Here is a 22,823-nt window from a genome sequence, read left to right as displayed (position 1 = left end):
ACTTACCATTTTAAAAGCCAAGTGGTTGGTTTTTCCTTTCAATAGAGACAAACTGCTTAAGTTGTATTCTGGCAACTAAATAAGGACAGATTTGTTTCTTAGCGGCGCCAGAGGTATTTTAAAGTGTTTAAAATAACGTTTCGTTAAAGCTGATGTTAAAGGGCTGGTTCGCCTAAAAATAAAAATTGGCTGAAAAGTTGGTCATTCTCAATGTCTTCCCGAGATGTAGATGAGTTTGTTTCTTTGTCAGATTTGGAGAAAGCATTCCATCGCTTGCTCATTAATGGGTCTTTTGCAGTGAATGGGTGCCGTCAGAATGAAAGTCCAAATAGCTGATAAAAACATCACAACAATCCACAAGTAATCCACACAGCTCAAGTGAATCAATTACATTCTTTTGAAGTGAAAAGCAGTGCTTTTAGCTTTATTCTGCTACTTCAAACTGAAATAGGACTCCTCTATTTATTATAATGCTTTCTCCAGTGAAAAAGTAGAGAAATATGCACAGTACAAGCATGGTTTGAAAAAAAAGAGATGTTGGTAGATGTTAAAGAGGAAGACATTGGAGAAATTGTTATAATAGATGCTCATATTTTGGCCAGAAGCAACTTTTTAAACTTTAAACAGCGTAATAATGGATTGTTTGTCACAGTTTGCTTCACAAGATGTTAATTAATGGTCTGTAGTTGCGTGGATTGCTTGTGGATTATTGTGATGTTTTTATCAGCTATTTGGACTTTTTTTTCCCGACGGCACCCATTTACTACAGATGATCCATTGGTGAGCAACATCTCTCAAATCCGATGGAAAACAACCTACATTTCCATTAGTGGGTGAAATTCCCTTAAAATGCATTATAGAAATAATATCCTAATAGTTGTAGGATAGCTGGTAGTAGTTGTATAGCTGGAGAAATTCTTATGTAATGAGTGCATTACCTTGTGGATGTGCCAGGTATGGGTCGTCCAGTGTCCACTAGGACACACCAGCAGTATCCAGTGGAGGGATGGCACTGAACGGGTTTGTAGAGACCACCATGAGCACAATCCGGCACAAAAACCGCTTCGTTTTTATGTTGTCTTGCTTCTTCCTGTGCTGACAGCTGCTCCTGATCACACGAGGTCGCTGAGGTAAAGTGAGGCAGAGGAAAGGAGTGAAATACTGCAGGAGACACGGTATGAGTGAGTAAGTGTCAGTGTTCTCTGCGGTGAAGGGAAGCCAAGCATCTGTGTTTCCTTGCAATGAAAGGAGACAGTGTCCAGGAGCTGTCGAGCTCCAAAACAGCAACTTCTCCTTAGAAATGTCGATAAATATAGACAAGACAATGCACAATACCTTGTGAGAACTAGAATATAACAGGCTTTTATCTAAAATAAAAAAAAATTAAAAATGTTTGACTAATATCTAATTCTATTATATTGGAAGGATGCATCCTTTAGTGATTATGACATCCTATGATCCTGGGTGTGAGATAAATGTTATCCGATGCTGAAAGAATTTATAATAAATCTAAATAGATTATCATTTTAACGTAATTCAATCTTATTTTTATTTATTTTCCTCACCTTCACCGACAAGGTTTAAAATAGAGTCCCAGACTACAGAGCTGTTTTAAAGAAACTTGCACTGAAACGTGTCAGTGCCTTTGTTTTGTATTAGGATACACACCAGTAATGCTTTTTTTTAAGGCAAGTTTAGAAAAAATGCTTAAATGTCTTAATTGAACCTATCTATGACTCGGGGCCTTTATGTGTTAATGAACAAATCTTTAATAGATCTAAATTCATTATTACCATTATACTTAAATGGCAGTTGTGCAAACTAATGTATGCATGTCAATAAAAAAAAGTATAAATCTATACTGATAGATAATATTGTATTTATTAAATATGATATCTCATGATCCTGTGAGTGTGTTTCATACATTTAAAGTAGTTAAATTTAGTTAATTAGTACACATTTATTGAAAGTTGAACAAATCAGTTAAATGCATATTAATTGTGTTTAATTCACGTTGCATTTATTTCACTTTTTCAACTTGCGATTCCATTCATATTGAGAATTTAGCATTGCATTAAATCTCATGTTGAAAGTATTAATAATACATTTAAATTAATTAAATTGAAATGAAATTAAATTATTGCATTGATTTGGAACAAATTAATCAAACTTAACTGACAAAAGCAATTCAGTGCATGCATTATTTATAACTTATGATTCCATATTGAGGATTAAGCATACATTTATTAAATATTCATGGCTGTCTCCATAAAGCTCATCTGAATTAGTTTTAGCTCACGCTTTTGTACAAGAACGCTGCTTTATAAAGTCAACGACTGACTGGACGCTGAGGTCTTGGACACAGCCGTGCAGAGATGGATGGACAGCATGTTGGAGAGAGTCAAGAGAGAGTGAAAGAGAGAGCTTGTGCTTTATCCGGAGCCTGCGGGAATGTTTATGACATTAAGAAGTTAATGACTGCACAGGGCTCCTGCTGCTCGACCAGCATAAATATTTACACATTGTCTCTGGGTGCCTTTGAATGAAGATAGTGACCTTGGGCAGAGAATCCTTGCATAAAACACGTTGTTTCGGGGAAACGGTAGCATCTTAGGGCTTCCTTTTAATACTCTAAGAGACACAACGACAGCCCGAAACACACGAACGATCCATATGGAGCACAACCTTCGAGCCGTGAGATTTCTCAGCATCAGGAACCCATCATCTGATGTGCCACAACACAGCTCTCCAGCAACGCTTTGAGCCGCCTGATCTAATGCAAGCAAGATTATTTAAAAAAAAAGTGTGTGTGTGTGTGTGTGTGTGTGTGTGTGTAGAGAGAGAGAGAGGGATGGAAGAGATGATATGTGGTTTCTAATTTATTCTGTGGCAGCACAAAATATGATTGTCAGTCACAAACGGGGGGTGAACAAACTCCAGGCTGAATTTAATCTAATGTTAGTGTATTCTATTAACTACGCACGTTGTATCTTATTAGGAAAGTACTACTGGTCATGTCATAAATTATTTTTAACACGACAATTTAATGGAAAAAATAGTCTAAGCTAATCATGATGCTTACATTTCAGTTATTAAGGTATATAAATTATATACAGAAATCAGACATAGTGATTATTTTGATAATATAAATGCTCTGGCTTCAGCTCGAGTTTAAAGCATTAAATATTAGTACTGTTATAATATTAGTAACTGATATTACATATACTACTGAAATATATCACAAAAAAGCATTTAAACAGTGTTTCCGCACCATTGTTAAGCTGATCTGAGTTTTTAAAGTGCATTTGAATGCAGTTGCTAAGGTTTTCGGGGTGGTTGCTAGGATGCTCAGGGTGTTGCTAAGCTGTTCTGAGTGGTATTTAGTGCAGTGCTGTGGGTTTGCTAAGGTATTCTCTCTCCCACATCCGTTTATAGTTACCCTCTCTATTTCTCTATGGTGTTGTCAGCTCTTTGGCTTCATGTGAGCATTGTTTTAGAAAATGTCTTTCTCTTCTTTTTTTTTTAACCCCGAGACATCTTTTCTTTGTCTCTGACTTTCGTTCAGTTCTATTCTGAGCGCCTCTGAATAGTGATAATCACCCTTTAGACCTCAACGAATCAACCGTAATCAAAACCATCAGCATTCACTGCACTGCACTGACGTTTTATTGATTGTAAATCAAGGGGTCTTTACAATCAAGCTATATATACACACACACACAAAAGAGTCTATTCAGAAACACACATACACTGTAATAATGTCATCAGAATTAGATCTTTTACTGAGTTCATGTCGTCATTTTTTCCCAGATGGGCTTTAATGACATCTTTGTTGATTCCTTCATTAGATCAACATGTCAGGCGATGGCTGAGTGCCACAGTGAGCTGGATCTTCACATATGTGCTTTAGTCAGTGTGTGTGTGTGTGTGTGTGATTCAGCAACTACTACAATAGCTTCATAGTACTTACAGATAAGCATCTGTCTTTGTCTTTTTTGCTTTTTCTTTCTATTCCTATACAAAATATAATAAAATAAAATAAAATAAAAAATATCAACTGTAGTTTGTTAAAACTAGGCCTAAAATTAACATTAAAAAAAAAGAAAATTGACAATAAAATAGTAAATGAAAATAACAATAAAAAAAAAAAAATTACAAAATAGTTACACTGGAAGATAATTGAAAGAAAAATGATAAACACTAAAATGACTATAACCAAAACTATAATTTTAAAACTAAAATAAATTATAGAAATATATATATATATATATATATATAAAATAAATGAACATCTCAAAAGCACATAACAAAATGAGAACGAAAATGAAAATATCAAAATAAAAGCTCATTCAAAATATTAATAAATATTATAATAGCATGCAAATTATAGTAAAAATCGAATATAGCCATAGAAAAAAGATTAAACTGCTCAGCTGAAATGAATGAGATTCAACTGAGAACAGATGGAGCCTTCCCTATCTCAAATGTCTTGAAAAGTCTGCTAAAAGGTTCTCATGACTCTTCTTTCCTTCAGTTTCAAGATGTCTGATCTATACTATTCCTATCATTTTTAGAGGGGACATTTAGGTTTGTTGGTGATTTAAAAAAAATGTAATATAAGTCAAAGATGATACTCAAACTGCAAAGTATTGTCTTCTCCTACATACCAAAACCTGGCTCTGTTAGCATTTTGTGTTGAAAAGTGATAGCAGATGTTTGTCAGTAACTCACATTGTGTTCTTGTCCTGTTTTGTCGGCTGCGGACCTGTTCTGTCCAGAGTGTGGGGTACTGAGAGGTGATGTCTAAAACACACACACGCATGCACAAAACATTAGTTCTCTCTCAAACCCTAGCGATCGCTTGATCTATAGCGCGTTTAAAGGCTTCTCACCTTCCTCATCAGCAGACGGCTGGGTCTCCACTATGAAAAACGGTGGATCTGCATTTAGAATGGAGAAGATTTGCAAGGAAACTACAATTACGATTGTCAGCTAAACAGTCACATCACGCGATCCAAAACGCATTTGCACATTGCCCCGGCCAGGACAGATTAGACAGATGGAGGAACAGAATATAACCGAAGAACGCAAACAGGCATATAAAGGGTTAAAGAACATTTAGCGGTTGTAATTGATTCACTGAAAGAGAGAAAGAAAAAAAGAACAGTTTAAACATTCGATCTTTTTGCTTGACACCTTGAAACGCATTTTCATAATGAGAAAAAGCAGTGTAGTTCGAATATAGAAGTCTGTAAATTGAAAGGTGACAAATAACGCAAAACAGCGTCCAAAATGAATGCTTGCCAAGCACCAAATGTGAATAAAATATGGCTGAAATGTTATTCAGCAACTTTATAATGATTTGCAACATAAATCATGGCTTTATAAGACTTATTCTTTGGATAATTGTTTATCTAAGAAATATTTTCCCCTTGTGGAAACGTGTGTGGCAATAAATTAAGGCATGAAAAGGTCTTAATTCGGAGCAGCAAGTCTCAAAATCGTAAAGTCATGGTACAAATGTTGCATGCACTGCAAAAGGCATGCATGTATTGCTCAGGATTTTTGTTTTGTTTTCCAATGCAAACATCTAAATATCCTTTAAATCAACACACTTGAGATGCAAAATGAATTTTAGCAAAACTAAGCGAGAGAACAAGCATCTGTCAAAAGGGTATGAAAACTTGTTTGCCCGCTGATTTAAGTTGATTTTTCTCAGCAGATATTTGCCCTTGTTTTAATTCATCACTTAATTCTGATCATTTTCTCATAAAACAAGGCGTCTTGATAAAAAATAATGCAGAATAAATTTTTCTGACTGGTAAGAAATATGTACGGCTGGCAAAACATGATTTTTGGACACTGTCTGCAAAAACAGGTCCCCTTCCCTGTATAAGAAAAAAAACTAATGTTTTTGTTTAGTTCAGATTTTAGAGCGGACATGTGTGTTATGTGTGCAGACGGGGATGAGGGAACATCTCTAGACGCTGGCCACAGGAATTTAAAATGCTGAGAGCCGCAGGTGTGGTTAACCTCAGCAGGGTCACCATTAACTCATCAGAGGGCAGAAGATAAACTGCCCCTTCTCTCTTTTGGTGTGTTTTTTCTCTACTAGCATCCTTGGGAAAAAGTTGGGGAACTTGGGGAACAGCCACTGTCAGCGCTCTGATGAAGTGATAAAGTATTACGAGATCCGACCCTGTTATTTATACGACTATAACATTTTAGTGTAGCTCAACACATCAATGATTTTCTATGTTTTTGTGGCTTTTTGCCTTTTATTTGATAGGATAGCCCCAAAGCGACAGGAAATGGTGGGAATAAAGAGAAGGCGTGGGATTGGGAAATGACCCAAGCCAGGTCATCATTGTGGTATGTGCACTACTGACCAGGCCGCACCTCTGACAATGGATCTGTTCCAAAACCTAGTGAGCTGCCTTCTAAGGCAGCATCCTAACCAGCATGGATCTTATAAGTGACTTCACTGCAATAAATGTATTTTCTTCCTCAATATGTTTATCTTCTTTTTCCTTAAAAATATCTAAACATTCATTTATATATATATATATATATATATATATATATATATATATATATATATAGTTTTTGAGGAAGCTTGCCGTTTTTGAAATTATGTGGAAAGCAAAATTCCAATTTTTTTGGTGACTGAACGTTTATTACATTTTTATTATATTACAGTTACATTACTTTTTGAATGTTTATTTTGACATTTCGTGAGTAAAATTGCATTTTTAAATAATACGCTCTTTAGAAGACATTCCCCTTAAAACCGAAAAAGACAAAAAACAAGTAAATAAATGAATAAAATAGGGTGATTGGCTGCAGATCAGGCCTGTTTCGTTTTGTAAAAGGAGGAAATCTGTGCCATTAGTAGTGCATGAGAAAAGTCTTCATCTGGAAAGGAGAGAAATGACGTCCAGGTGAAGTGGTTAATGTTCACTGTGGTGCTATGACAAAACCGTGAAGCCCTTCGATTTCGTTTTAACGACTGTGAAAAGCAAAGGCTGTTATTACAGCGTCTCTCAGTTTAACGACTCCAACATACGACCATTTACTTTCAGCCCCGAAGCAACTTCAGCACTCTCAATTCACAAAATATTAGAATGACAAGCCGTAACACGCAGTACAGACACACACACACATACATTAAATTGTAGCTGCCAGTGCAGATTGCCCCTTGTGAAAGTCTTTACCATATCAAAAGACACCATTGAGAGTATTTACCTGGTTTTCCTGGTTCCTTCGGATTCATTTTACCATTCTTGGACCCTGAAAATCAGCACGACAATCACAGGTTACTCACACTAGAATTTTAGCAAATCTACACCTAATTAATTCATTCATTCATAACTGGGCTATAATATTCAAATGTGTCTTGCAGATTGGAGTCAAGTCTTCCAGGAATGATTAATGAAATGACCTATGGTTTTAATTATGCGTTAAGCCTCTACAGAGGAACATGATAATGTTATGGAAGCTGCAGGGGGTATAAGCCATATGACACTATCTTGGAGTAAAAGAGCAAGAATGTTTGAGTTGGGCCACTTCGCCTGCCAAACGCACATTTGTTTTGTGATGCTCCACCAGACCTAACTGATTAAGCTGTTGCATGTGCAATTAAATCTAATTGGTCTTTTTCTAGTGAAGCTGTGGTTGTTGTACAAAGCCAAGCCAACAATGTTATGACCCAGGCCTGCAGTTATTGAGTTTCAGTTTTGTGCGTGAGTGTGTGTTTAATGTAGTGCTATGCTAGTTTACTGCATGTGGCTTTGGTTATGTGGTATTGTTATGCTGGAACGTTTCTGTAGATTAGGATTAGCTCTGTCCTGGCATCTCTCAGTGCTATCGCTGGCTTAAACGTCGACTTTCTGCATTTCTCCATTGATTTATATTCCTAAACAACTGTAATGTGCCAAAACATTTAGATTGCGTAATCACTGTTTGGAATCACTTCAGAGTACTATTTATGATGTGAAAATCTCTTCTGAAAACAAAGAAGATGTGACTGAAGCACGGAGTAGAATAAAGGCAAGAAAAACACAGCAGGGGTAGAAGTATGGTACCTTGACATTGAGGTTTCTTATTGGCTACTGCTGAGCCGCTGATGGGTCTGCCACTGGGTGTCACACACCAGCAATAACCAGTGTAGCTGTGGCACTGAACCTGTTAGTCAAATACAGAAAAGATAAAGAAAAATGATACAGGCAGAAAAAAAATGAAATTTGACAGTGAAACTGTTAAAGGTGTAAAATTGTACATAATGCTGACCAATCGTCTGTCTAACTGAGCGTCTATCCATCTCTCCACATATAATTTTAAATTTTCCTCTATCCATCCATCCATTTATCTGGATGCTAACCAGGCAGATTTCACAAGTGGACATTCAACTGACATTTAGTCAGTCACCGAAGCCTTGCAGATTGCAAAAGCTCATTTCAGATCATCAGTTCTCATTCTGCTGGATCTATCTGCCCCTTTTGACATTGTGAGTTATCAGATCCTGCTGTCTACCCTCTTAACATTGGGCATCATAGGGATACCGCTGGTTTGAATCTCACTGATAGGTCACTCAGGGAGGCTTGGTTTAGGGAGGTATCCAAAGCACATCATTGGGTCACTGCGGTTCCTCAGGGATCAGTTCTTGGACCCCTCCTCTGGTCCATATACGCTACATCACTGGGTCTCATCATACAGGAACATGGTTCCTCCTACCAGTGCTATGCTGAAGACACACAGCTCTATCTCTCATTTTGACCAGTAGGTGCATCGATCTCAGGCTACCTGGAGAACATCTCAGCATGGATGAGAGAACGTCACCTACTGCTCAGCCTGGCAAAGTCTGAGCTTTTTTCTTCCCTGCCACTCCAACTCCACAGCACGATTTCACCATCCAGTTAGATTCATCAAAAATTACCCCATCAAGTTTGGTCAGAAATCTTGTAATACTTAATGACCATCTGACTTTCAAAAACCACAAAGACTGCTCGATCTTGCAGGTTTGCATTGCACAACATCAGAAAGATCAGGCCCTTCCTACGTGAGCATGCTACGCAACTTCCTTGTCGTTTCTAGACTGTACAACTTAAATGCTCTTCTAGAGTGGACCTCCATCATGCACAATCAAACCTTTACAAACGAAGGGCCCATGTCACACCTCTTTTTATCTCCCTGCACTGACTCCTGGTCGTAGCTCGCGTCATGTTTGAGGCATTGATGCTTGCAAATAAAACAGGCACAGACTCAGCCCCCTCCTACTTCCACTCATACAATCTACATACTGTGTAGATCCTGAGGAGTGATGCCTCGTGGTACCATTATAGAGAAGCACAAAATCACTTTCCACCCTATCTGGAATGCTGTCTATCTGTCTTTCAGTCCATCCATCCGCATGTCTAACCATCCATCCATTCGTCCATCTGTTGTTTTATTATTCTATCGTTTCATCTCATACCTCGCTGTAGGTGCCGTCAGGGTTGCAGACAGGAACGAACACCTGTGGAAAGACTTTCTTGGCTTGCTGTTCTGTGTATTTCTTCTCTGCCACACACCTGGACGTATCTGAAGACACAAGACAGGTAATTCCAGCAAGTCAGACAAACTATATAGCCATCCATGATATTGTATGGCAAAAATAACATTCTCATGTCTTAATTTAGTCAGCCAAGTCATAGGTAATTAGTTTTGAATCGAAAATGGTCTTTATCCTGATTATTCAAACAGCTAAGTCGTTGAAAGTGAGTCAGGACTGCCATTAAATCCCTCTTTAAAAATGCATGACAAGTCTGCTTTGGAGATCTTGAAAAGTACTATAACCTTATGATTCATTTGTTCACAAACTCTGTCTTTTTATTTATATATATATATACATAACCTTAAACTTTATTTCCCATTATTCCACTTTAAGCACACAGTCACTATTCTGCTCATCGTGTCAGCGTAATATAGAAAACAGAAAGTCCGCAGAGAGCGAGTGCATTAAATTCAAACCGACAGGCGAGTCCTCTGGCGTTCTCTCTCTGACTGATGTGGCACGGGTGTTTTTTCTTTTCTTTTTTCAGAGGAAAGGAAAGAATGGTAATGGCGAAAGAAAATGAAGCAGGAAATAAGACTTGGTTTCTTTTGCTGTGACATGTGACCTCTCAGACACAGAATAATTCAAGATGTTTCGGAAGCGGTGGATCCCTGTGTGTGGTTGGGAATTAGACCAACAGTCCTACTGGAGTCGTCACTATCTCTATACCAGTCTGGTGGTGAAACTATCGCAGATCTGTTTCTGTCGTTCTGTTTTGAGTCTGTGTGAGCCGGTGGTGTCCAGCAGGTTGCAATGCATGTGTATGTACATTCATGTGTGTTTGAGTGTGTGTGGATCTCGTTGATGCAGCTGGGCAGAAAATCTTCCAGACCTCAGTGGAGACATAAACTCACTCTCTCCACTGGGCAAATCATTAAAACACTTTTAGTCCGGGATGGCACGAGAGGATAAGTACGGGCCTCAGTAAAAATGAAGGTAGCTATACAAGCTAAATGCTAACCTATACATATATGTAGGCTATATACTGTATTAGTCAGTTCTGAAAAAAAAAAACATTAAAATAACACTTGAAATTAGCCATTTTGCACAATGTTTGTGTTCATTATGTATTTTATGCCTATATAATGTTTTGTGAAGTAAATTATGAATATTATAAATATATAGTTTCAAAAATCGTTCTCATTATAGCAGAGTCCACACCACAGAGAAAAAACTAAGAGAAACGATATCGTAATCGCTTCCAGAACTTTTTTGTTTCTCAGCTGATGATTGATGCAAACGTTGACAGCCAATCAGAATCCATCCTGCTATAACGAGAATTTAAAGCGGCAGATGCACGTACGCTTGAAATAAACAAGGTTCAAACCAACAATGATAACTTTAAAGATATCTAAAAAAATAACAAAATTAGTGGCAAAGCGCAAGCCCATCTCCTGCTTAAAATGGTTAGGCCTAGTTAAATCAATAATATTACTAAATACTAATTGTTTCTTAAACCACAGTTATGTCACGGCGTGTTTTTTTTTACAGTCAATGAAAGCTGGAAAGTTATGCTGAATAAAAAAGGAAGGATGCTGATGGCTGAATGTTTCTAGAGTGGAAAAATGTAATGAAAACAAGGTTTGAAACCGGCTTTTTATGCTTAGCACCATTTATTTATTTAACATGTATTATATTACTGTTTGTATAGCGAGACAAATCATATAAAGAGTGCTGAAAAAAACTCTCCTCGAGTTTGCCGTTTGTGCACAGCTGCACGATTCCTGAATGTACTTCCCTTTTCAATCTAATCTTTCCTTTTTGGTTTTCTTTTGCTATCATTTTAGCGGAACATAATTCATCCCTTTTTGTACCTTTCTCTTTCCCTTTCTCTCTCTATTTCTCACACCCTCTTTAATCCCAGTGTAAGAATGACACATTGTGCTTACTAGTAGGGAAAGAAAGAGTGAACGGGAGACAGAAATAGAGCTCGGAGCAGAAAAGAGTACAGGGCACGAGAGTCTTCCTGCCGAGTCCAATACAATGTGGGTTTTTGTGAGCTGTTTGACCTTTGACCTCTGTGGTTACTGACAGCGTTCGCCCTTCCTTCATACAAATCACCACCAAACTCATACACACATGAATGCACCACTGTACATTTGTTTTTACACAGGCAAGATCCTCATCAAGATCTTAGCGAAGATGTTTATCAATTCACCAATTTTTATTAAGTCATTATTAAGTCATTTTTTTGCTATTTAATTTGCATTCCAAATATATTGTTTTTATAGAAAACATAAAATGGCTTTCATAATCCACACTGGATATTAAATTTGTCTGTCATCATCAGACTTTTTTAAATTTAATAAAAATGTATGGTATTAAATATAATGATTATTAAATGTATAAATGTAACTATATTTAAAATATTAATATATGTTTTCAATAAATATTTGGAATTTAAATGCATAATTTTATTTTCAAAACATTAAACAGTATTATTATTTTTAAAAATGTACGACGCATGAGGACGATGTGGTGCAAAGTTGAATCTGCGTTATTTGTGTCGCCTCAAATCATCAACTCACTTCAGGTCGCTTCAGATCACTTTTAGCGTTAACGCCTCTTAAGAGAACAATTTGAGATGTCACAGAGGACAATGTGTTGTACTCAGCAAAATCCCGCTCTGTCTCGTCAAAGAATCATTTATCCCTGGATGGATTTAACCCTGCCCGTCTCGACTCTGACCCACAAAGGCCATCAGGCCAACCAGCAGCGGCTCACGTTTGATTGGTGAACTCTGACCTTTGCATGGCCCTCGTATGACTTCCAGCTGAGGGTCACGGCACTTTGCACGGAGAAACTCGCAGCGGGAACTGAAGGTCCGTCCGTCTGATGCACACAGAGGCTTGCGAGGAGCTCCGGAACAATCCGTATTGCATTCTTTATCTTGCTCCACACGCAGAAACTGTGAAGATGGACGGAAAGAGAGGTTAGCAGTTACTAAGCTAACAATGGGAGCATAAAAATACAAATATAGGGTAAAATTCTAAGTTGCATTTAAATAAACTTTTTTACACTTAAAATTGCATTTCAAAGTGATAATATATTTAGATTTTATTCTAAATCTATATTATTATTTTTAAAATGATTTAAAGAATTTTATATCAAACATTTATTTGTATTTGTAGAAAAATATTTTGTTATATATATATATGTGTGTGTGTGTGTGTGTGTGTTTAAAATAATTATTAATATATAGCTAATTTTATATTTTGCATTATAAACATTTATTTATATAATGTTTTATATATGAATTAAAATTATAGTATAATTTGTAGATTTTCCATTAATTTGTTCATTTTTCATTTCACTTAATGTGATCGCCATGAAGCATATATTTGATGACATCTTTATTGCAAAAACAATATCTTAATAATTCATTATTTTGGCGCATTTTGCAATTTTTTAAGTATTATGATATAACAAATTACTTTTTTCCTGTACCTTGTTTTTTGTTGGGTTTTTTTTTTTTTTTGAAAAGTTAACAGTCAAGGGCTTGGCATCTTTTGAGCTCATGACACACTCCGTTCTCTATTGTTCTGTCGTATTCATTTACCGAATAATACACACACTGAAGTTCAAACAAAGCGCAGAGAGACAAATAGCATTCACACGCCCCTCTGTGTCCGTGTCATGTCTTGTTTGTGAATGAGGGATTGTGGGAGAAAGGCAGAGGTGCTGACGGCCTCTCGTGTAGTGCTTTTATCTGTCTGTCACTCTCACACCTGCACGGGTACACTTGTACACTTTCGTTGATTAAATACTGTGTGTTTTCTCTTTGTGCGCTGCAGGAGCGTTCAAACACACTGCAAACATCTCCTCACCGACAGATTCAAGAGTGGACAGGAAATCGGCTCTCTTTGTGTCGGGACATTATCTGCGCAGGTGTGTGTTTAATGTTCAGATGTGTTGTAATCGTCTAAACTGGCGAATGCAAAAATAACTTGAAAAGGTCCTGAGACGCGTACACACTCACCTGCAGCCAATAAATCAGCCACGGGAAAACAGCAAATGAAAGCAGTGTTGAAAGGAAACAGATTCTTCGTATAAAGTTGATGGGTAGGATCATTACCCACTCAAAAATTAGCACTGGCTGACATCCTACAAATGACTTTCTGTGCGTGTGTGTGTGTGTGTGTGTGTGTGAGGGAGCTCTGCACCTGGAAGATGGTTTCAGAGGGGGTTTGAGGATCAACCCTTTGCCCCTGGCAATGGAAGACAGCTCTGCTGTCATCTCTGATCGTAAATCTAGAGTTGATGAATGCTGGGGAAGTGTGTGTGTGTGTGTGTGTGTGTGATGAATGTGAGGCAAAGAAGCTGGTTCAGGCATAGCGGAAGAGGGGTTGTGAGTGTACTGAGATTGAACTAACCTTCTTTTACTTACTTACTTTGTGTAATTGAGTTATTGGCTATTTAATCCTTCTCGTCTGAATGCCCTAGTCTGTGTCTGTGTGTGTGTGTGTGTGTGTGTGTGTCTGTTAGAGCTGAGAGATTGCTCTTTCATAGCGTATAGGTGAGTAAATGGAGATCTTGGAGATGTTTTGTTAAAGTATGCCCTTTGTCTCAGATGTTTCTTGTAAAAATCCTTAAGGAGTATAACCAAGTAACCACAAATGAGTCAGTTGTTGATATGCAGCGAGAGTACAAAGCTGTGTATAGCATCCATTTTATTTTATTTAGTTTTTTTTGTTGGATTGGACTAAAGCGAAATTATACTTCCTATCAGTCCACACATATTATTATTATTATTTTTTACATTTATTTATTTAGTTTTTTTTGTTGTTGTTGTTTGTAACATGCATGTAGGCAATGTATTTGTTTCATTAAATCACACCCCCTTTGAGGTTTAATTATTGCACTTGGCCAATGGCGATTTCAATTTTATTTCGATTGGCTGCAGCACACCCCCTCTCTGTGTGCGACAGAAAAATACGTTTGAAAAGGACAACGGCCCTCTTCATCATCCTCTGCCCTGCCGCTATGGCCCGCTTTTCGCTCTTAATTCAGAACGTTTTTGAATGAATGAACATTAAGTAGTGAATAAGAGGGTCTGATGTCTGGAGCCGGTTGTTTGGGGTCTGTGTGCGTTGGTTTGTGACTGACAGACTCTCGCTGTCTGAGATCAGGGCTGACACTGACCCCCTCCAAACTCTCAATCCCACCACAGAATCTCTTTCTTCCCCTCTCTTTCTCCGTCTTTATCTCCGACAAACACACAGTCTTTCTCTCTCTGTTCTCACCCTGTTCGCTCTCTTGCGTTTTCTTTGTGTCTGCCTCACACACATGCGCTTTCTTTATCTTCCCTTCGCCCTCTCCCTCTGGTCCCTGCAGCTGTGACCCTGTGCCCCTTCCGCTCCGTCATTCTCAGCGCTGCTGTCAGGGAGCTCGCAGGAGGCCCGACAGAGATGTCAGGAAACAGATTCTGCCCGGAGCGCCGCCGATCCGACCACAATCGGCCCCGCGATGGTCATCTCGCGTTCCCGGCCAAGACGGAGTTCACAGTGCTCCGACCCGGGCCAAGCGATCGCGGCCAACGCAGTTCAATTCTGTCACAGCCGGCATCCTAGACATGGACAAAACCAACACGACCACCGCAGAGACCTCATCGCGGCCAAGGCGCTTTTAGCGATTCAACAATTCAGCGTTTCAGATCGACCCAAATGAGACCCCACAAACCCAGACACGGCCAAATAATCACCAATCAATTCAGCCGCAGCCAAAGCCAGACACGTCCATTGAGCATCACCGGGGGAATCTGAAGCCACCCACGACCGCTGTCTGTGTACAGCATCAACAGCTGGTCACAGAAACACCAGAGCACCGCCGGGACCCGGCCAGCAGACCTCAGATGCTTTCTGCACCATGAGAACATGAGAACAGTGACGGGATCGCATTCAGGACCGTTTCTGAACACACATCAGAGGCGTCCGCAATTTGTTAGTTTTATTTATACAGTATATTCATCAACATTTTGAATTGGCTTTTACTCTGATGTTTAAGAATATTGTTATATGATTTTTTAATTAAATATTTATATACCTATAACTTAAATTATTTTCAGCAACTTTAGTACTTTTTACTTTTTAATTAAACTTTTAGTTTTGAAATTGAAATTGAAATTTAGGTTTTTCAGTTATATTTTTATTATATCTATTTTATTTTATTTGGGTTTTTTTCAGTTAGCTAAAATGACTTTTAACAATTTTTTGTATTATTTATCCAGTATTTATTAATAATTAATATAGTTATTAACTTTAACTTTTAGATATTCAGTTGTTATTTTGATGTTCATTGTAAGATTTTATTTTATTTTATTTTATTTTGTTTTATTTTTTCAAACAAGTTTTAATAAAGTACATTTAAAGAGTTCAAACTCCTCATTTGTTGTGCAATGCTATGTGGTTGCATACTGGCCAAGTTCAAAATGTAATTATTTCTCTCTTTTGAATAGAAATGGAAAATCGTAGATCACTAGTAAAAAAATTAAAATAGCACAAAAAGCTGCTCAATTAAATGTGCATGCCAAGTTATGCTTCGGTGTTTAGTTTGGTTTGCTATATCTATTTTAAGGGTTTTTGATTTTAGATGATAGATTCTTTAGATCTGTTATTCGTTTCTAGTTACTTTTAGCAATGAGGATTTCTGAAAACAGCAAATTCTTTGTAAAAATGATTCAGATTGGGAGCTAAAGAGCCAGCAGCAAAGCTCTTTGTCAGTGTTTATGTGTGTATGTGGCACTGATATATGACCACCATCGTGTTAACAGGTTTCTTGCATGACATACAATGTCTCTTCTAACCTTCTACAGAGAAGTGCAGACAAAACAAGCCACCGTCTGTTTTTCCTGAAACGTTTTTCCAGCCCTCCGCAGCTGCTCCGCCCTTGTTTTTTATTTTCTCCGTTTTTATCATTGCCCCTCAAAGAAAAATCAATTTAGATGAAAAGCAAAGCAAGAGGAGCCGAAAAAAACGAGGAGGGAGAGAGTGAGCGAAAAAAAAAGACATATTTTTCAGAAGACCCACCAGCACACAGACCTCAAATCCTATTACCCCCTTTTGGCAGTGAGGCATTGTGGGATTGAAAGCAGCGATCCAGGGGCCAACCTCCAGCAGAGAGTGCATTGTGCCCCACAGAGGGCCACATGGGGGCCGAGGGGCCCCAGAAAAGACAAGGGGGGCCTCCCGACCGCAGACCCAGAGAGGCCCCTCACACCTTGGCCGCAAAGGGTCAATGGGGGCCCGGCAAAGAGCGAGAGAGAGGCCGCAGACGTGTGAAAGAGTCCCGACGGGGGCTTCCTGGGATTGGCTAGGCATCGTTAGTCTCCAGCATAGTGGAAATGGAAGAAAGTGACAGCCTAGATCCAGGCTATTAACTCAATCAAAGAGAAAAGCCTTTAATTGCTGTGAAAAATCGGGCAAGAAAAGGGAAAGCCTGCTGCTGGTCATGTGTGAAGGATGAGAGGGGGAAAAAAAGATGTTTTTTCTTCTCGTGCAGGTGCATAGTTTTGCGTATGAATAACGACCCCCGTTATGAAGTGACTGATACGCATGGATTCGGCTGGGAGGTGTGGAGGCCAAGACGGGTTTGAGCGGTTTAAAACGCTCGCGTCTGAAATCACCAAAACATTAGTCTGTTAAAGGAATAGTTCACCCGCAAATACAAATTGTGTCATCATTTACTCAACTCATGCACTTTCAATCCCCTAAAAATAAGAGCTCTTCATTGGCTTTTTTTTTTTGTTTAACTTTTCTATTCCACGAAAGGTTCATTATTATGAAAAAGTTTTTGGGGAATTTTTTTTAAATGTTCTGCTAGCACTTTATTTTACAATCCTGTTCCTGATGTAAATCCTATGTACTTATCATAAGGCTGGTTGTAATATATAATTACAATAACTAGGTAATAAGTAGGTACTAACCCTGAACCTGCCCCTAAACCTAACCGTGTCGTTACCTTATATTACCGGTACTTTTTTTTAGGTAAGTACACTGTAAGAACATGTAAGTATAGGTAAATACACACACTACAAAATAAAGCGCAATCAGTGTTTTTCACATGAGAAAAACCGTCCTTTTAACAACTGTTCAAGATTGATTTTCTGTGGCTTCGCTGTGAAAATCCTTGTAGGGTTTTGTATAACTGACTTACTTTCTTCTGCAGGACATAAAATATTTTGAAGAATGTTAGTCATCAAACACATGACCATCGATATCCACTGTACGGAAAACACACACACACTGAGACATTTCCCAAAATATTTTATTTTATGTCCCGTGAAGAAAGAAAACCAAAAACTCTGGAACAACATGAGTGTGAGGAAATGATGACAGATGTTTGGTTTTTTTGGTGAATTGTCTCTTTAAGTTGTTAGAACCAGCATTCACCGTGAAAAAAATGTGTCATGCCCAAGAAAGCGAATGTGGAAAATGTGTTGCTATAAGTGGAACTGCTGCTGAAACAGAACCGTTCCTAATGATTTTCAAAGGTATTTGGCACAGCTGTGATGTCTCCTATGCAAATGTGGCATCTGATATTCATGTACAACAGTTTTACTGGAGCAAAGGGAGTGAGAACATGTTTTAAGAATTTTTTATTTTGATGTTAAATTCTCTGGTTTTTATAACCATTTCCAGTTTGCTCACATTTCAGCCAGAAGAAAAGTATTGTTGTTAAATATGTTTTCATATATTTTGCTGTTAATTAAAACTGTTCATTTTATGGTGCCTTTCATGATTTCAACTAGTAAGTTCCATATATGAACAAAAAATGTATATATAAAAGTATGTAAATGTGTGTATATATATATATATATATATATATATATATATATATATATATATATATGTGTGTGTGTGTAAATGTGTATATATATATATTTTTGGATGCGATGAATTGATTAATCATTGCCCAGCATATATATATATATATATATATATATATATATATATATATATATATATATATATATGAAGTGTGCTGGACATTGTATCAAAAAAAAAAAATAATAATATATATATATATATATATATATATATATATATATATATATATATATATATATATATATATATATACTGTATGTGTGGCTTTTTATATACATACTAAATATAATGAATACATGCACTTACATTATATAGACACAAACTTTTATTGGGGATGTAATTAATTGTGATTAATCATTGCCCAGCACTTGTTAAAATCCACAATGTTAAAAACTGGTTTTGTTGTTTTTAAATATATATTTACTTTTTGTTTATGCTGTACTTTATTTATATTTTTTATTTATTATTAATAATGTTTTGTAAACCTTAGAACATTAGGATGTTGTTGTCTCATTTGATTTCTCGTTTTACGGTTTTACGTTGTGTGTTTATGATTAAGTATATTAATATAATGCTATTGAGTCAATTATGCTAAATGCGTCTGTGTGTGTGTGTGTGTGTGTGTGTGTGTGTGTGTCCGTGAGAGACAGAGAAAGTAGATGAGGGTTTGCACTGCACTGATCTTCCTCCCACATTCCGCTCTGCCAGGCTGAGTAAGAGGAGTGAGATGGGATGACCTCTGACCTCCAGGTTAACTACCCACAGCCATTTGTTAACGTTTAGATGTAGAGGGATCCCTACTCGACCTGTAAATAATGAGCGGCGGGGCGTCAACCAGAGCATTTCTTCGTAAATCACAGCACTCTGATCCTGACAACTGTGCATTCCTTCCCACAATCCGCTTCATGGACTGATTTAAGGTTTGGTTGCATTTACATTTACCTTTGGCAAGATTTTCGCATGTGAAATCAAGTTTTTCCAATAGAAATCCATTCAAACAATATTTGGATTTCATATTGGGTTTACATTGCAGCATCAGGCTTATTTTCTGCACAGTAAAGGTTTGCGACTGCATTAGTCTTCACATATTGTCTTTAACCTCTTTTTGCTATGCTTTTTCATCTCTTTCCGACCAACCGAACCTGATGATGGACTAGTACAGGTGAATTTGACACCTCGGGCCGGCTAGTTTATTTAAACAGAGCCCTCTGGAGACTGGCGTGAAACGAATTCCCCTGTTTTCTCTCGCTCAAATAACAGCATATCTTCTCTTTCCGGCACGGGCTGCAGCAGGTGCCCGTGAGACCTCGTCATCACAGGCTCTGATTCATGCCCGGGCCACATAGCTGCCATCCCAGAAGGCCGAGCAGCGGCCGATGCCAGCAGAGAAACATTGACAGCAACTGTATCTCTGGCCTTGGTGCTAACAGCCTCCATCAGCACCAAGAACCCTATGCCAGGTAAAAATTTAGCGGCCTGTGGCCCAGAGTGAAATCACAGCAGTCAACACAGTGACAAAATAACACTCTTGGGATTTTAAATCAGGGTTCTTGTAGTGAAATAAAAGCATATTCGGTTTATATTTGGTGTACTATGTATAAAATGCATTTATTTTAGTATATTTAGTACGCTTTTGCACACTGGTCATTTGATGTGAAAACTGAAACAAACAAAAAAAAAAAAAAATTGATATATAAATTATAAAAGATTATAAAAACACAACAAAATCACTGAAACTTTTAATGAAATGTAAATAACATTTTTATAAATAAAAACAAAAACTAATTCAGTACATAGTAGCTTCTGTGAAAAGGATCACATAAATTATATTAAAAAAATGTCACGTCTTTTAGTTTTAGTTCAGCCAAGGTTTATTTAGTTTAGTTTAACTGCATGTTTTTAAATATTTAAAACAAAAACTACAAGAAAAATTAAAACTACATAGAAAATAAATAATAATAAAATAAAAATAAAAGTACCTAGAAACCTGCATAAAATTTCTAAAATAAACAGTAACTGCAATAGAATTAAATTTAAAAAAATGTACTTATCTTATTTTAGCTAGTTGCAAAGGCAACATTTATCTTTTTTTACCTTGACGTACTAAAATAACTAAAACTATAAACTACATAGACAAAAGAATTGAAAAAATATATATTAAAAAGTGTAATAGAATAAAAATGTCAAAAACACAATTACTAAAATTTTGTAATTAAAACGAGAATATGGATATTAAACTTGAAAATGGCAAATATAAAAATAAAAGCAAAAATTATTAGAAATAATGATTATAAATTATGAATAACTATACATAGCAAATCAAAGAGAGAGTGAGTTTTGTGATTGTCACGTATGCATTCAACAAAACCTTCTGTATAGCATTAAATATTAAATATACTCTTTGCCTATTGATGCATTTAGTAAAAAACAAACTGATTATATACAACATTTGTTGCGAATCCTGACAGCTACACAAATATTGACCATTTAACAACATTTTATGGATTAGAAAGTGGGCCGTTTCCTGTCTCGCTATTGAAAGTGCAAACCCTCTCTGGCATTCAGCAGGGGCCAGTTTGGTTGAACATAAATGCCTGGGATTCGAGGTCCGTCAAAGCTGCTCTGTGTCCAAGCTCAGGGTGAACCAGTGTGCCTGTGCATCTCTCTCTCTCTCTCTCTAGCGGTCATGTCCCACCGGGATGAGCTACACTCGCTCTCTCACTCGGTTAATGGGGAGCGGCTTCCCTCAATCAGCAGTCCTAACCCTGTGTACACAGGCAGACGTCCATGTAGAGGCCAGCGGCCGCAGGAAGGGAAGAAAATCTCCTGTTCCCAGTACTTAGCAGCCAAAACCAAGCTGTCACATATAAGGGAAAGCATAAGGTGGGTGTGCACCTGTAGCTCTGTGTGTGTGTGTGTGTGTGTGTGTGTGTGAGTGTGTGTGATTGTTTGAAAGAAAGCTTGTGGTTCTCTGGTTACCCTCCTGAATTGCAGGTACACAAACATCACTGGTCTTAAGCCCAAATAGGACTCTCATGATTACTCATCTCACCTTACCCTGTATCTCAGCTTCTTGTTTTACTAAACAAACACACAAGCACAACCACAGATGTGCTGAGTCTACATCCACACTCACAAAAAATAGACCAAACCATCTACTGTGGCAAACAATGAATTCTGATCCTTACGGCAAAACCAGTGGTATTTTACTAAGCTGATAAAATAACATTAAGATTTTTTTTTTTTTTTTTGACTAGTGATTTTTACTAGTGGAAATAATTAATTTGTCTTGGGGGGGAAAAGTTATCATTTGAAACATTTTGTTGTGAATTAAGATTATATTATAAGTATATTATATTATATTATATTATATTATTATATATATATATATATATATATATATATATATATATATATATATATATATATATATATGTGTGTGTGTGTGTGTGTGTGTGTGCAAACATTTTTTGTTGTTCACATCATGTAAGTAACAGACTTCAAATGTTTATGCTGCGTACCAATATATACATATAATGGATAGCAATACTGGACAGTGTTAAATGTCAGTCAGAAATGCTATAAAACACAATTTTAACATACAGGCTATTCATATTTGTTCATAAACAATCGTCCTGTTAATGTGCGTGATTGTAAAGCGAAGTGTAGCGCGTGGAGACCCACCGTGAGCGCGGAGAGTTTGTGCGCGTCTCCTGCGTAAAGAGCGCAGAGCAGCAGCAGGACCGAGGCGCGCATCCTCACAGCTCTCCAGACGCACCAAATCCACGAAAACGCGCGTTTAGCGATCGATTCCTCAACGCGTCGCGTAATTCCTTAAATCCCGTGCCTTCACAGCTCTCGACGTGAGCTCGGTGGCGCGGATGTGGACGGTGTTCTGCGTGATTTCTCCGCGCGTAACGAAGTGGAGCGCTCGGCTTGGACTGTCTTGACCCTCTCCTCTGCTCAAGTGTGTGACTCTCTCTCTCTCTCTCTCTCTCTCTCTCTCTCTCTCTCTCTCTCTCTCTCTCTCTCTCTCTCTGTGTGTGTTTATCGGATGCCCGTGCTGTAGTCGGGAGGTGAGTTTGGGTGGAATCTCTTACAGATGCTGGTAGCTGAGGGGGGGGAAAAAACCGTATCCCTCCCTCTGTTCTTTCTTCTCAACAACACACGTAAATCACTCTCTGTTTGGAAGTGATAAGCCGAACTGGTTTATATAACGCAACGCAATATAACATTAAAATACAATCTGAATAACTACGACTTTTTGGGTACGCGCGAACACACGATCTGTCTAAAATGTCGAGGCTCAACACTTCGCGTCTTCTTTAACAGCTGTCATCCGCAGAAAACCCTCGCCAGAAGCACCGTCTCTATTAATAAACGCCTCCCGTGACTCATTGCGCCTG

At 37.7% G+C, this 22,823-nt stretch overlaps 1 protein-coding gene across 2 annotated transcripts in view; it reads right to left on the bottom strand.

The window, feature by feature from the left end:
- Positions 1-22,423, bottom strand: part of smoc2 (SPARC related modular calcium binding 2) — a 33,242-nt gene extending 10,819 nt beyond the window's left edge. The window contains exons 1-8 of one of the 2 annotated variants that reach the window (XM_043254574.1): positions 22,102-22,423; positions 12,338-12,500; positions 9,473-9,579; positions 8,085-8,184; positions 7,246-7,290; positions 4,893-4,973; positions 4,732-4,803; positions 939-1,125 (exon numbers count right to left, since the gene is read on the bottom strand). In XM_043254574.1, the coding sequence (XP_043110509.1) occupies positions 939-1,125; positions 4,732-4,803; positions 4,893-4,973; positions 7,246-7,290; positions 8,085-8,184; positions 9,473-9,579; positions 12,338-12,500; positions 22,102-22,173 (827 nt within the window). In that variant the 5' untranslated portion in view covers positions 22,174-22,423. The remainder of the gene's footprint in view (positions 1-938; positions 1,126-4,731; positions 4,804-4,892; positions 4,974-7,245; positions 7,291-8,084; positions 8,185-9,472; positions 9,580-12,337; positions 12,501-22,101) is intronic. The other variant, XM_043254575.1, reaches the window with a different exon arrangement.
- Positions 22,424-22,823: the final 400 nt, after the last annotated feature.

This window comes from Puntigrus tetrazona, chromosome 13, assembly GCF_018831695.1.
Source record: "Puntigrus tetrazona isolate hp1 chromosome 13, ASM1883169v1, whole genome shotgun sequence".
Lineage (NCBI taxonomy): Eukaryota > Metazoa > Chordata > Actinopteri > Cypriniformes > Cyprinidae > Puntigrus > Puntigrus tetrazona.
Note: the sequence above shows the minus strand (reverse complement) of the source record. Positions and strands in the feature narration are given on the sequence as shown.